Source organism: Anarhichas minor, unplaced genomic scaffold (assembly GCF_050575085.1).
Source record: "Anarhichas minor isolate MPS153535 unplaced genomic scaffold, ASM5057508v1 ptg000123l, whole genome shotgun sequence".
Lineage (NCBI taxonomy): Eukaryota > Metazoa > Chordata > Actinopteri > Perciformes > Anarhichadidae > Anarhichas > Anarhichas minor.
Window position 1 is genome coordinate 60,001 of NW_027466569.1, and position 16,216 is coordinate 76,216.

At 40.2% G+C, this 16,216-nt stretch overlaps 1 protein-coding gene across 2 annotated transcripts in view; it reads left to right on the forward strand.

Moving 5' to 3' along the window:
- gtf2a2 (general transcription factor IIA, 2) overlaps window positions 1-2,704 on the forward strand; it is a 3,596-nt gene extending 892 nt beyond the window's left edge. The window contains exons 2-4 of one of the 2 annotated variants that reach the window (XM_076083170.1): window positions 1,010-1,114; window positions 1,520-1,681; window positions 1,781-2,704. In XM_076083170.1, coding sequence (XP_075939285.1) covers window positions 1,010-1,114; window positions 1,520-1,678 — 264 coding nt within the window. In that variant the 3' untranslated portion in view covers window positions 1,679-1,681; window positions 1,781-2,704. Of the gene's footprint in view, window positions 1-1,009; window positions 1,115-1,519; window positions 1,682-1,779 lie in introns of both variants that reach the window. The other variant, XM_076083169.1, reaches the window with a different exon arrangement.
- Window positions 2,705-16,216: the final 13,512 nt, after the last annotated feature.

Below are 16,216 nucleotides of genomic sequence, written 5' to 3' on the forward strand. Positions count from 1 at the left end.
TCATATTTAAGATCTTCTATAAAGGTCTTTATATCTTACACAACTAATTTACTTTATGAACACTTGTAATCAAAGTTGACTAGATTATGGATCAATAAATGTGATCAACTCATCTCTCTCTTGTTTCCTCTGCTTCGTTGTTGTCTATTCTCTCTCTCTCTCTCTGCTGGAGGCTGAAGTCTCTGTCCTACTGGAGACCAATCAATGCTTTTGTTCCTTTACAGTTTGTGTGGACTTAAAAATAAGCATTAATAAGAAAAGGAAATTGCTCCGTTTTGTGTCTGTCCTCCTCAAAGCCTCAAACTGTGACTGCAGACGTCTCCGTAGGTTTGATAACGCTGCTCACTAGCTGCTTCCTCCTCATGTGCGCAGTAGTAGAATTATTAAATGTAGAATTTAATTGAACAGCTGCAAGTAAAGACAACAATGTCATCAACACCTGTAATCAGTAATGTTTAATTAACCTGGTAGTCGATCGATTATCAAGACTGTTTGTGACCTTACAGTAAAGAGTCATGTGACACATCGTGACCGCTAACAACCAATCAAGTAGTGAACGTCTACGTCATTGTTTACAAACTTATGTGTTTGAGCTCCACACGAGGAGGTAACTCCAGAGTTCTAAAACGTGTCCTCGGGGGCGTTTTTAAACATGTCTGTTGTCGGTGCTCTAAAACTCTGGCCTAGTTTGGACGCTCGGTGTAAACGACCAAAATATCTTCCATCACGTGTTCATACCCTTTATACAACAAATAACCTTTTCTTGTTCATGTTCAGCTGCATATCAGCGCCTGGTTCTATCTCATAGAATGAAGTTTAAACTGTAGGAAGTATAAATTCATCTCTAATATCTATTTTATATTAATGTGAAAACATCTCCTTCAAACTACTGGATTTATTCAAGTTCATCACCAAAACTACATTTTACAGTTTCCACCTGAACGCATCATGATAATGTTATAATTTACTTTAATAATATTAAAGTGTGTGTGGATCTGTGTGTGTGTAGACTCAACAGATCACTCCTCAGCTGGCTCTTCAGGTCCTCCTTCAGTTTGATAAAGCGATCAACACAGCTCTCGCCAATCGAGTCCGTAACAGAGTCAACTTCAGGGTGAGTTCTCTGACCTCTTAAACCTAACCATCAGTCTGTACTGATCCCTGTGTACTACTACCACCAGTCTGTACTGATCCCTGTGTACTACTACCACCAGTCTGTACTGATCCCTGTGTACTACTACCACCAGTCTGTACTGATCCCTGTGTACTACTACCACCAGTCTGTACTGATCTGTGTACTACTACCACCAGTCTGTACTGATCTGTGTACTACTACCACCAGTCTGTACTGATCTGTGTACTACTACCACCAGTCTGTACTGATCCCTGTGTACTACTACCACCAGTCTGTACTGATCCCTGTGTACTACTACCACCAGTCTGTACTGATCCCTGTGTACTACTACCACCAGTCGTGTACTTCTATCTCTAGTCTCAGCAGTTCCTCTTTTGTCCACAGGGTTCTCTGAACACGTACCGGTTCTGTGACAACGTCTGGACGTTTGTTCTCAACGACGTGGAGTTCAGAGAAGTCACCGACCTCGTGAAGGTCGACAAGGTCAAAATTGTTGCCTGTGATGGAAAGAGCGAGTCGACTCAGAACAAGAGTGATAAATGATGAGTATGAATATTATATTCATATTTATATATATGTGTGTATACATCAGCGTCTCTGCCTGTTTTCTCTGTAGTTAACGTTCATGTTGTTTTCTCTCTACAGACTTCAACACTGCAGACTGACGACGCTCTGTGTGTCTGATAGGGTCACAGATGGACCTGAACTGTACATATAATTTATTACAGTAGAGTCACAGCTGAGAAGTGTGTGTGTGTGTGTGTGTGTGTGTGTGTGTGTGTGTGTGTGTGTGTGTGTGTGTGTGTGTGTGTGTGTGTGTGTGTGTGTGTGTGTGTGTGTGTGTGTGTGTGTGTGTGAGAGACAGAGAGAGTGTGTGTGTGTGAGAGACAGAGAGAGTGTGTGTGTGTGAGAGACAGAGAGAGTGTGTGTGTGTGAGAGAGACAGAGAGAGTGTGTGTGTGTGAGAGACAGAGAGAGTGTGTGTGTGTGAGAGACAGAGAGAGTGTGTGTGTGAGAGAGACAGAGAGAGTGTGTGTGTGTGAGAGAGACAGAGAGAGTGTGTGTGTGTGAGAGACAGAGAGAGTGTGTGTGTGTGAGAGACAGAGAGAGTGTGTGTGTGAGAGAGACAGAGAGAGTGTGTGTGTGTGAGAGAGACAGAGAGAGTGTGTGTGTGTGAGAGAGACAGAGAGAGTGTGTGTCAGAGAGAGAGAGAGTGTGTGTGTGTGTGAGAGACAGAGAGAGTGTGTGTGTGTGAGAGACAGAGAGAGTGTGTGTGTGAGAGAGACAGAGAGAGTGTGTGTGTGTGAGAGACAGAGAGAGTGTGTGTGTGTGAGAGACAGAGAGAGTGTGTGTGTGAGAGAGACAGAGAGAGTGTGTGTGTGTGAGAGAGACAGAGAGAGTGTGTGTGTGTGAGAGAGACAGAGAGAGTGTGTGTCAGAGAGAGAGAGTGTGTGTGTCAGAGTGGACCAGTCACTGTTCCTGCAACATTTTTTTTATTATTACCAGTTTGTGTTCAGTTTGTTATTATTGAGCTGGATCATCTTTAATAAAAACTTTATTTAAAACTCTGTTTTGATACAACTGATATGTTCCTTCTTTATTTGATCAGAATGTAAAACCTGATGACCTCATTTTACATGTAAAGATTCCAGACCGATGAATAACCTTTAACTTGTAAACATTAGTGTCTGATTTTAATCGTATAAAGTCACGAGATTTAAATGGTCATAAATAATAATGTATTATTTTAGATTAAACTACCAGCAGTTTATAAAGTAGTTAAAATAAAGTGATGAACACATTAATGCATCAATAATGTAATATATATTATTCTGCATAATGACTACTTCTAATTTTGATACAGATACTTTTGTACTTGTTGTTTTGTATTCTATAATTGAACCCGGGACAGCGTGTTTGTGTACTACTATGGTATTAATACTTTTACTGCAGTAAATGTTCTGAGTACTTCTTCTTAGTATTTTTAGGTGATCTCTAGAAGTGAAACTTTAAGACCTGAAGCGATGATGATTAATGCCATTAAATGAATACATGACATTCATTTGAATCCTACAACAGTAATAGTTTCTCTTTTACTCATTCTAATAATGCTGAATCTAAATATACTATATTTAGTTTTTCCTCTTCTGATCTTTGATACCTGGAACACAGAAACATTGTGAAACAGTTTGTTTATTTCACTTTTACTGATGAATCACACATTTTAGTCTTAAAAAAATTTGAGTTCGAATTATTGTTTTTATTTAACTTTCACTAACAGGATGAACAAATACAATAGAAGAATCTTTATTTGCTCAGAACATTAACATATAGATTATGAATTTGATTATCAATGATTTTAACATTAAAGCCCACTAGATGGCAGCAAAACATCAAACAGTACTACTTCCTCCAGAAGTCGTCTTCAGCTTCGTCATCGCTGCTGTTTGGTGTCGAGTTGAATGAAGGAATGTCCGCATACAGATGTACTGTACTTTACTTGAGTGCCTCCATTTCCTGCTATTTTATACTTCTCCACTAAATCTCAGAATTAAATATTGTACTTTTTCTGACACTACATTTATCTGACAACTTTTGTTACATTCAAGTTATTAGTCAAAAATAAGATCAACTAATCATTTTATTATAAATAATCTTAAAGTAAATCGTCATCCCAACAGATTTAACACCAGGACTGAATGAACGGATAGAAACTTACTTCTCAAAACGTTATTGTTGTGGAATTGATGTCTTCTGAAATTTTTTTTTTTTTTTACCAAATTAACAGTTCATTTGCATATTGTGTGAAACCAAAATAGAAATGTGTGTTTGTCTGAGAGTCCACTTCACCTGATAGTGTGATCACAATAAACATTCAGGTATTTATTTGACTTTATTTTCTATTTACGTCTTTAGATTTCTCCAAAAAGTTATTTTAAAATAAGGCCTCATTTAAATATTTAAATATATCATTTTGAAAAACTTGCTATACAAAAAAGTCTCAATGTTAATAACCACCTGGTGAAGTTTCATGGTGATACCTCTGTACCTCTTTACCTCTGTACCTCTGTATCTCTCGTTCGATGTGCGGATCCGCCTGGTGTCCGCAGCGAGTCCGCTGTTTGACGGTGCGCGATCCGGGGGCGGCCCGTATCCAGTGCGCATGGCCGAACTGAGTGCGACAGTACGGCAGATCTGCCAACCTGAGGGCGGATCCACCCCGGAGTCTATCTGGACTGTATCACTGTGTCTCTGTGTCTCTGTTTCTCTGTATCTCTGTTTCTCTGTGTCTCTGTATCTCTTTATGTCTGTATCTCTGTACCTCTGTTCCTCTGTATCTCTGTACCTCTTTACCTCTGTATCTCTGTACCTCTGTATCTCTGTATCTCTGTTCCTCTGTATCTCTGTACCTATTTTACCTCTGTATCTCTGTACCTCTGTATCTCTGTTCCTCTGTATCTCTGTACCTCTTTACCTCTGTATCTCTGTACCTGTTTCTCTGTACATCTGTTTCTCTGTACATCTGTTTCTCTGTACCTCTGTTTCTCTGTACCTCTGTATCTCTGTACCTCTGTTTCTCTGTACATCTGTTTCTCTGTACATCTGTACCTCTGTATCTCTGTACCTCTGTTTCTCTGTATCTCTGTACCTCTGTTTCTCTGTACCTCTGTATCTCTGTACCTCTGTTTCTCTGTACATCTGTTTCTCTGTACATCTGTACCTCTGTTTCTCTGTACATCTGTTTCTCTGTACATCTGTACCTCTGTATCTCTGTACCTCTGTTTCTCTGTATCTCTGTACCTCTGTTTCTCTGTACCTCTGTATCTCTGTACCTCTGTTTCTCTGTACATCTGTACCTCTGTATCTCTGTACCTCTGTATCTGTACATCTGTACATCTGTATCTCTGTGTCGCTGTACCTCTTTACATCTGTGTCTCTGTACCTCTGTACATCTGTACCTCTGCACCGCTTTGTATCTCTGCATCTCTGTATATGAGGCCTGAGGGTGAAGATTCAGCCTCAGACTGGAGCTTTTGTGGGTGATGGATGTTGTCGCTGAACACTGTGAGCGGCTGTTTGCTAATGAACAGATCTGTTTAGCCAGCCGCTCCGCTGACCACTGACCCTGCTCAGTCTCCACACTGAAGGGAATAAAGCACATCAGTGCTCTGTAAATACGAACGAGGAAGGAAAACGCAATTATTGGGAGGAACTGTTGGCTCCACATGAAGTGAAATTATTCAAAATGATGAAGAGACGGTGTCATGTTCCACTGTGTTAGAGCAGGAAGTGTAAGACAAACCACAGCCAATCAGCTTTCTCCACTCACTCTTTCTTTTCTTTCTCACCAAACTCCAAACTTTATCTGCTCTTAACACATTAGTAAGTAAGTAAGTAAGATTTATTTATAAAGCCTTTTTTACAGACATAAGTCACAAAGTGCTGAACAGGTGCAGAATTACTGACATAAAAAACAATGTGACCATATATGGGCCAATAATTTACATACACACTGAAAGAACATAATTAAAACATGGTTTAAAAGCAGGCCTAGGACATGAGTTTTTAGTCAAATGCCAGTCTAAACAGATGTGTCTTGAGCTGATTCTGGAATGAATTCACAGAATCTGTGAAACGTAGGGGTGCAGGCAGAGCATTCCACAACTTTGGTGCTACTGCCTCAAAAGCTCGGTCACCACGGGTCTTAAGGCGAGTGGGTGGGACAGACAGATAACCTAACACGTTTGACCTGAGAGTGTGGGCGGGTAAGGGAGAAGTAAATCATATGTAGGATCCTGGCCGTGTAGTCCTCTGTAAGTGAGAGTGAGAATTTTGAAATGGATCCTAAATGCTACAGGGAGCCAGTGGAGAGATCGGAGTACGGGGGTGATGTGAGACCGTCTATTTGTCCTGGTGAGTAATCTGGTGGCAGCGTTTTGGATGACCTGCAGACGGTTAAAAGCAGACATACTGAGTGATGAGAAAAGTGTGTTACAGTAGTCGATACGTGAAGAGATAAAGGCGTGTATGATCATCTCTAGTTCAGCTGTTGATACTACTGATCTCAGTTTACTGATATTTCTTAGGTGGAAGAAACATGATCTGGACAGCTGCTTAACATGGGGGTCAAACGACATGGATCGATCAAAAATAACCCCTAGATTACACAGGTTGCAATGGGCAGCAGAGGAGAGTGGACCAATACTCTGCCTGATCGTAGGGACAAACTCATCTGGAGCAATAACTACAACCTCCGTCTTTGTGTCGTTAAGTTGTAAGCAGTTTTCTGCCGTCCAGTCTCTGATAGCATTTACACAGTCCAGGAGCCTAGTTAATGCATTAGAGTTTACAGAGCGAAAACCATCTAAAATTCTTCAGACCCTGTTAGTTATTAATGGTGAAACTAAATGTTGAGGGTGGGTGTCAAAAGGCAATGGTCCTGAATAAATAAATACTAATAACTCTGACCAAACCTGTAATTTCTCCTCCGTCCTATGCACATTTGACCATATATACAGTATATATACACATCCTGACATTTCCATGATGAAATGTGCTTGTATTCTATCACTTATTCTTTACTCTTCTTCTTTGTAAAACACTTTGATACTAGTTTTGATAAGTGAGATATAAATGAACTTTATTATTATTATTATCAATCACACAAGATATGTTTATATATTAAACCTTCATTGCACAACATGAAACTGAGTCGCATAGATTTTCACCTGCTGCTGTTTGTTCTGTTCAGAGAGACTGAAGAGCTTCATATTCAACATGTTTTCTTTAGAAGATAATAAATCAACAAATGCTGCTCTTCTGCTCTTCTCCCTCTACACCAACAACTGCACCTCAGAGGATCCGTCTGTTAAACTCCAACGGTCATCGGCCTCATCAGGGACGGTAATGAGTCTGCATACAGACGGGAGGTTGAACAGCTGGTCCTCTGGTGTGGTCAGAACAACCTGCAGCTGAACAAGCTCAAAACTGTGGAGATGACAGTGGACTTCAGGAGGAGCACCCCAACACTGCCCCCACTCACCATACTCAACTAAAGATAAGATAAGATAAAGAGGTTTTTATTGTCATTGTGATACAACGAAATTCCCTTTGAAAGTCCTCAGCCAGCCAGCAGCGAACAACAACAACGATAACAAACAATATACAAGATAAAAATACACAAAAGGAATAAAAATAGCACTATGTCTGCTGTGGAGACCTTCAGGTGTCTGGGATCCACAAACTCCCAGGACCTGAAGTGGGCCCCCAACATCAACACCATCAGGAAAAAGGCCCAGCAGAGGTGTTACTTCCTGCACCAGCTCAGGAAGTTCAACCTGCCTCAGGAGCTGCTGATCCTGTTCTACTCCACCATCATCCAGTCTATTCTCTGCTCCTCCATCACTGTGTGGTTTGGATCGGCCACCAAACAGGACAGGAACAGACTGCAACGGATTGCCAGGTCTGCAGAGAGAAACATTGGTTCCAGCCTGCCCTCCATCCTGGACTTGTACACCTCCAGAGTCAGGAAACGGGCAGGAAAGATCACTGCAGACCCATCACACCCTGGACACAAGCTGTTCCAACTCCTCCCCTCTGGTAGGCGCTACAGAGCTCTGTACGCCAAAACCACCAGACACAGGAACAGCTTCTTTCTGCTGGTCGTCACTCTCGTGAACAATTAATCAGACAAACTGCACCTCCATTTACACTATTTGCACTATTACCACCATTCTGCACTAATATCCCAAATCCATTGTCCATTGTTGTTGTTGTTGCTCTCATGATCTCATGATCAGCTCAATGATTGGCTGAAATCCAATAAGCTCCTCCTGGCCTTTGACTCAATGGTCAGTCCTCTTCCTTCCTTGAAGCAGCATACACCATATCCTCGCTCGGCCATCCTTCGTTGCAGCAGACTCTACTCGTGTCCTTGAATGGTTGCGACCTGAAATTCCCTTACTCACCTAACATTTTTTTTTTAAACCTTTATTTAACCAGGTAAAATCAATTGAGAACCAATTCTCATTTTCAATGATGACCTGGCCAAGAGGCAGTAGCACAGTCCACACAAGTTACACAAACAACACAGATACAATACAGTATGACAAACAATGGAAAAATGACTAAAAACAACCTAGATAAAATAATAAACACTATGTACAAAATAAAAGGCAGATTACTGGATGTTATTTGTAAAAAAAAATGGAAGAAAGAAAGAGAAGTGAGGGCTGGTCAGCAAGTACAGCAGTCAACTATAACTTGTTGCAGCTTATGTTTGAACATATTGAGAGAGGTGAGAGCTGTTAGTTTGAGTGTGTTTTGTAGTGAGTTCCAGTCCTTTGCAGCGGCAAAATGAAAGGAGTTATGACCAAACACAGTACGGACTTTTGGAATGATGAGCCTAATGAAGTCACTGGATCTTAAATGCCGATTGCTGTCAGAAATGCGCAGAAGATTTGAGAGATAATGAGGAGTCATTCCCAAAATGGATTTGTAGACCACGAGCAGCCAGTGTTGTAGCCGCCTGGTATGAAGGGAGGGCCAATCCACCAATCTGTAAAGAGCACAGTGGTGGGTGGTGAAGGGTGCACATGTGGCAAAACGGATTGCTGAGTGGTGGAGTGTGTCCAGTTTTCTGAGGGTGGTCTTTGATGCCATTTTATAAATTATATCGCCGTAATCAAATAGAGGAAGGATGGTTATTTTCACAAGGGTCAATTTGGCAGAGTGTGTGAAGGAGGCCTTGTTTCGATACAGGAAACCCAGTCTAGCTTTGACTTTAGCCAGAAGGTTATTGATGTGTATGTTAAATGAGAGAGACGAGTCCAACCAGAATCCAAGGTATTTGTAGGAGCTGACAAACTCCAGCTCCGAGCCATCAGCACTGAAGACCTTGGGAGGGCTGGGAATGATGAGGTTTTTCCGGTCAAACAGCATACATTTGGTCTTTTTGGGGTTGAGGAGCAGGTGGAGGTTGTGGAGAGACTGTTGGATGGAGGTGAGGCTTTGTTGAAGAGTGGACACAGCAGAGTAGAGTGAGGGACCAGCTGAATATATGATGGTGTCATCAGCATACAAATGAATCAAGGAATTTCCAGCAGCTTTTGCTACATCGTTAATATAAATGGAAAACAAAATAGGGCCTAAGATGGAGCCTTGAGGGACACCTTTAGAGATGGTAAGCGGTTCAGACATGATGTTTTCAGTCTTCACCCGCTGGACACGACCAGCCAAGTAGCTAGCAAACCAGTTGCAACAACTACTGGACAAGCCAATGCTGGTAAGTCTTTGCAGGAGAATGTTATGGTTGACCGAGTCAAAAGCCTTGGCTAGATCTATGAAGGCAGCTACACAAGTCTGTTTGTTGTCTATGGCGGTGATGACGTCATCAAGGACCTTCAGTGTAGCGAAATCAATCGACATCAATCTAATCTCTTTCACAGTTCAATAATTCAAGTTCATTGACTATACTTACAGTGTTCAATACATACAGTGACTATACTTTTTAGTTTAATACATTCAATGAATATGTTTTTATGGTTTAACACTTCTATAAGTAAATATACTGTAACATAAAATATCCTTTATAAGTAAACATATTGTGACATTTAATATCCACCACTAGGGGTGCTATTAAACATGCTTAGAATGCTTTTAATACTTAAATTTCTCACAGTATGAACACATGGCCAATAAAGCTAATTCTGATTCTGATTCTGAATAAAACAATCAATTCATATTTATTCTCATTATTATTTAATTTTACTGCAGGTTTCCTGACTTTACTTTAGTTTGTTGCTCTTCAGATCAAGAGAAAAAACAAATAAAGGTTTTGGAGGATTTTTTTGACATATTTGAATTCATATAAAAACGGTTGAAGAGAAACATCCTTCAAAAAAGGAAACAAAGTTTACAGGTGTGATGGATGTTTAACGTGAATGTGAGGAGGTTCAACAGCTGTTATGTTAATTAACTCATGTAATATGCAGATTCAGTCCTCAGAGGCCTCACCTCATTAATTCTTCTCGTTGACTCCAGTAATTATTTGTTTGTGGATTCAATTTGGAGATTTAGAAAGCGTGTGTGTGTGTGTGTGTCTGTGCGTCTGTGCTTGTGCATTTGTGTGTGAGTGTATGTGTGTGTGTTTGTGTGTGTGTGTGCATGCGTGTGTGTGCGTGTGCGTGTGTGAGAGTGGTGTTTGAGTGTGTGTGAGTGTGAGTGTGCTTGTGCGTTTGTGTGCGTGTGTGTTGATGTGTGTGTGTGTGTGGACGTGCGTGTGCATGTGTGTGCATGTGCATGTGTGTGTTTGTTTGTGTGTGTGTGCATGCGTGTGTGTGAATCACAACTTGCAGCACCAGCTGAACTTCATGTTTTGTTCACATAAAATGAATAAATTCATTCTGGTGTTTTAAAGGTTTACAGAGTCTGTGAAGCTGAAAACATGAAGCCCACTTTGGTCTAAACCTGCTAACAAGAACCACGGATTATTCTACTGAATATTCCACAGAGTTTTTCACTGTATTCACCGAGAAGAAGACAAACAGACTGAAGTCTGAGAGATTTAGGAGGATTTCTCTTTTAATCATGCAGCTCTCTGATCTCACAGAACAAACATGGCGCTCTAATTAGTGATGATTAGTAATCTGAAGTAAAAGACACTGTTCATGGAGACAGTTATTACTATTCTGTTCTGAGTAACAAAATCAATAAGTGAGAAACATGATTTGATTATATGATTATATGTATTATGTTATTTGTATATAATATATATTATATAGATGAACCTGACGTCAACATCTGGTCCAGAGAGATTAATATTTCAGTCAGCAGCTGTGTTCTTCTATATCTATGTACATTTATATATATACAGTATGTATATATATACGTTTATGTTTGAAACGATGGAATACAGAGAAACTCTACTGTCACAGAGGAGCCTCACTGAGCAGCTCACATGATGCTTTTGATTAAATCTCAGTTGATCTTTTACACTCTGAAGCTTCCAGCTGACGTTTAAAGATTCATAGAATCTGTTTTTGGGATAAAAACGCAGTTTGAGTCTTAACTCTGGTCAACAACATCCTGATTCCAATACTGTCATCATGTCATAAACCATTTAAACCTGTGAATATTATTTTCACCTGTCAACACAATTATTAATGTTTTTCTTCTCATTGACTTTTAAATACGTGTAAAATGTGGCTAGAATTGTAGTTTGAACAGAATGAACGAGGTCACAGTGTTGACTTTGTGTCAGACAAATTAAAAAGGAATTTACTGCAATCCAGATTTTCAGAATAATCCGGATGGATGAGAGACACACACACACACAACTCTTCATATTTACATTTTGAGTGTGAGGTTAGAAGACGTTTACATAGAAGTGAAAGTCTGTTACATTTAAATATCAAATGGGTTTATAAAGTGCTGATTAAGCTCTTTGCTGGTGACAGGAAGCAGCCAGAGCTAAAGGAGCAGACGCTACTACTTTGACTGAAACTATGGCAGAAAATCCTAAAAAGAAGAAAAGTTTCTGGAGTGAATACTCAGAATAAAGCCATTTTAATTTCTCTTCCTCTTTGCCTGCATGTATACGTCATAAACATGTTGGTGTAGTTACTCTCACGGCCACAAGGGGGAGACGAAAGTGAAGCGCACGCTGCACCACAAGAAAATGGCGGCATACTTGATTTTATTTTGGTACATCTTGACTATATATGTTCAATGTTTCAGCAAATATGTGAGTTAAATTCATTCCTTTTTAATCTTTTAACAGATTATGAAATCCAAAAACCTGGTCTGACGTGGACCAGAACTGGCTCCCTAAAGTCCCCCTTCATGTCAGACTGAATATTTGAGACTGCTAAAGTTTAAACGCAGTCCTGGATCAGTTGAGTGTCAATGATTCAACTTGTCCTGTTTTTCATTGAGGCTCATGTCATCACTCTGTAAATATTCTGCGGCTGCATTTCTTTCTCGTCTGAGTTGTGGTCACCTAACAAACCGCAGATAATTACATATTAACTTTCTTTTACGCTCCGCTCGGCTTTCGTCTCCATGACAGCAGCGCCTCCACTCTCACTTCTCGTGTCTGAGACAACTGGTGCTGCACATCTTTCTTCATACATGACACGACCTCCTCTCTAAGTATTTTATGAATGTAATCCGACGCATCCATCACAGCGAGGCAGCGAGGCCTGTGTTAATCCTCTCTGTTCACTCTGAGTTGGGAGTCAAATGGCCCTAAAGGCTAATGAAAGAGCAGCGTGAGCTTGAGTCCCACAGTCTGAGGAATTAATCTCTTCTGTCACTGCTCAGTTAGTGTGGAGCCGTGACAGAGACACTTTCATCTTAGAAGACATTTTCATGAGAAGTTACCAGGCTGAAAAGAAGAAGTTCTGCCAATTTAAACAAAGATAAATGTTATAATGTTCCCTTCATCGGTATAATATATAATATAATCGGTGGTGGATATAATAAGAGGCTGGAAGACGCCCTTTATTTCAGTAAGAATATTACTGCTGTGTACATTATTACAATCAAATGAATAAAAAGTAAGAAGTACAATAGTGTCAGCAATAAAAGTACAAGTAGCCAACAAACAAGAGTTTTTTTAGTTCTAACTCACACAGGCTCCACCTTCTACTGAATCTATGGGACTAGAAAAGATGCAGGTGCGATTCTCTGGGCCATCGTCTCCAGAATTGGCACCTGAGAGGGACAGGCTTAGGAGGTGAGACCTGCTGTTGGTGCTCAAGGCCTTGGTATAGGGTCCCTTTCAGCCTGTGGAGAACTCCTCTGAAGACCGCTTTGCTTCTGGCACTGAGCTCAAGAGGATTTGTTTCCTAACCGCCCTGCCGATGCATCGGTTGCTTGTTGCTTTGTGGGCTCCCCTCAGACCAAATCCCTCCTTTGTTCCCTAGAACTTAAGGACTTCTTTCAGGTCTTCCGGTAATACTTTTTCTTGTAATGGAGTATTTTTACATCTTAATATTTCTTCCATCATATATAGACTTTCAGTCCATCACTCTGTGTTCTCGGGTCTGAGCCCACATCAGATCAGCGACACTTATTTTTATTATTTCCCAAGAGGTTTTATAATTTTTATGAATTTGACCACCAGGGATTTATAGTCCAGTATACATGTAATTGTCACTGGACTATATGCCCTGTGTGGAGAAGAGATGTAATGGCACTGTCAGGATTAATCTAAATGACATTATTGATCACTGGGAGTCCTTCTGGTGGACCACCATGTGATGTTGTTTTACAAAAAATATGTTCAATAGTTACCTTTGAGAGACAAATGATATTGTGATCCTGTTTTAAATTGACAAACATCATATGTGTTTTCTATGCAGCTCATATCTGTGTGCAGCCTCACAGGGAGCGTTCGCTTCCTTTAGGGTGCACACTCGTCTGATGATGCGCTTCAACGTGCATGAAAAACCTGCGGACCGGCTACACCCGTAATCTCTTGTAGCTCGCTGCCCCATCATTGCTCTACCTTTGACCATTTAATTCAACACTTTTCTCTGGTTCAATTTAAAGAGTGTGGAAATCAGCTTTAGTGACTCCTCTACACAAAGGAGGAGACACAATTAATCTGAATATGTTCACATCCAGCACAAATGTTGGAATCTTTTGTAAACTAACAGCTCTGTACTTTTTATTTTAAAATTAGTTCCTGCTCTTGATCCTTTGATAGAAAACATGCAGCTTTGTTCATTTATTTGTCAAAGGCTTTTGAAACTGTCAATCACAGACTTCTTCTGATGAAGCATGAAAGTATTACTTTTAAATGGTTTCAGGACTACTTCCCTGATGGAGCACAGAGCATAAACAATGTTATGCCACAGGTTGAATTTTGTTCCCATTGTTGTTCACTGTGTACGTTAATATTTAGCCTCAGTAAACAACTGCAAAGGACGTTTTTATGCAGATGATATTCTTTATGCTCATGTGACATCTGTGGAGAAAGTTGTGTCAAATCTTCAATTTGCATTTGATTTTGTGTAGAAATCCTAAAAAGCCTTAGTTATCTTCTAAATGAGTCTATACTCTTTACAAGGTCAAAGAAATATGGACATGATGCTCACAGATTTTAAATATCTGCAGGATGAGATCATGCTTCTCTTTAAATAACAAAATGACTATTGTTCAATCAACTAGGATAAAATCATAGATAGTTTGTATCTACCATAGAACTCACCACTGTGAACCTGTGGGATGTTTTCTCTGTGATGGAAGGAAAGACAATGCCTCTTTTTTAATAAGGCATTTTAAAAACTTGAATTAATCCTTTTGTCATCACAATACTTTTTATCCCTTAAACTCCTCAGATCAATAAGCAGCTTGTTTTTTGCACCAAATCAATGGAACAAATGATTAGAGGTATTGAAATGAGACAGTGATGTGTTGGTAGATCATATTCAGTGTGTAATAGATGATTTGGTTAATCGACACACATGGTTGTTATTTATTGTTTTCATGCTGTTGTTGTACATCCTTCCTCTTTGTATATTTAATATCCTTCAAGCCCGTATGAATGTGGTAAATTCAGGGAACATCAAAACTGTCTGTGATGGATGTTTACAACAGACAGTTTATGTGATTGAAGTGTTTCTCTCTGATTGTCTCACTACTTGTGTTTCTGAGCTGTCAGACGTTTTCTTGATTATGTAAAGTTTTGATTATATCAAGTTAATTTCAAACTGTTGTGTAATTACACCTGAGAGCCAGAACACAGACAGTGGCTCTGGGTTAAATATCATCAGAGCTGCTCATTATGTAAATTAGTCTCAGGTAAATCTAGGACAGTCAGGTGTGGTGACGGCGGCGGCCTCGGTCACGCCCGTCGTGTTGAGTGAGTGCTCTCATTGAACTGTGGTCTGCAGCAGATATGTCATCACTCTCAGCCTATCTGTCTTCATCTGAAGCAGCTCCAGAGACGAGCTGAGACTCATCGAAGACGTCTGATTGGTCAGAGAGTCAGTAGAGAGGAGCTGAGACTCATGGGACGGACAGGAGACGTCTGATTGGTCAGTAGAGACGGGCTGAGACAAGCTGACCAACTCAGATGGTTTCCAGGTGTCTCAGTCAGACTCTTTGAGTCCATTTCCTCTTTTGTCTGGCTGTCATCTCTGCTGTGTAAAAATGGTAAAATATGGTAAAATATTCTGGATCCTTGTAGACCAGCTGATATAAACAAAGACATCTTAATTTGTTAATGTGGATCATCAACGATCAATGATTCATATCAGCAGCAAAAAAAACGTGATGAGGGATGTAAAGGTTTTTTGCTCCTTTATTTCTTTTGTGCTGATCTGATTTTTGATCCGATCTGAACCGTGAGTTTTAAGATCCATTGATCCTATAGAGGTGTTTTTAAGATGATCGGCTCTAAACGACGTGTTGAGGTGATGATGTGTTCAGGTTAGATGTGTTGAGGTGATGATGTGTTCTGGTGATGATGTGTTAGGGTTAGATGTGTTCAGGTGATGATGTGTTCAGGTGATGATGTGTTGAGGTTAGATGTGTTCAGGTGATGATGTGTTCAGGTAGATGGTAGATAGATAGATAGATATGTACTTTATTCATCCCCAGGGGGAAATTTGTATGTGATGTGTTGATGTGTTAGGGTTAGATGTGTTCAGGTGATGATGTGTTAGGGTTAGATGTGTTCAGGTGATGATGTGTTCAGGTAATGATGTGTTCAGGTGATGATGTGTTCAGGTTAGAGATGTTCATGTGATGATGTGTTCAGGTAATGATGTGTTGAGGTGATGATGTGTTCAGGTTAGATGTATTCAGATAATGATGTGTTATGATGTGTATCTTCGGTATCTTCGGTGGAGATGGACTCATCTGTCTCAAAGAATATTTACCTGCAACATTTATTCCTGTTTACCATCTTTACATTGTCAACGTGTTTAGAGGAACCAATGTAAAGTGTTTGTCCGGAGACGTCTTAAAGATGTTGGTCGACTGAGAGAATGAAAACTACTGCATTTAAAATGAGCTGACTCTTGGATGAATGAAGCCGAGTCCTCCAAAGGAAAATGAGACGGTTCAGTAA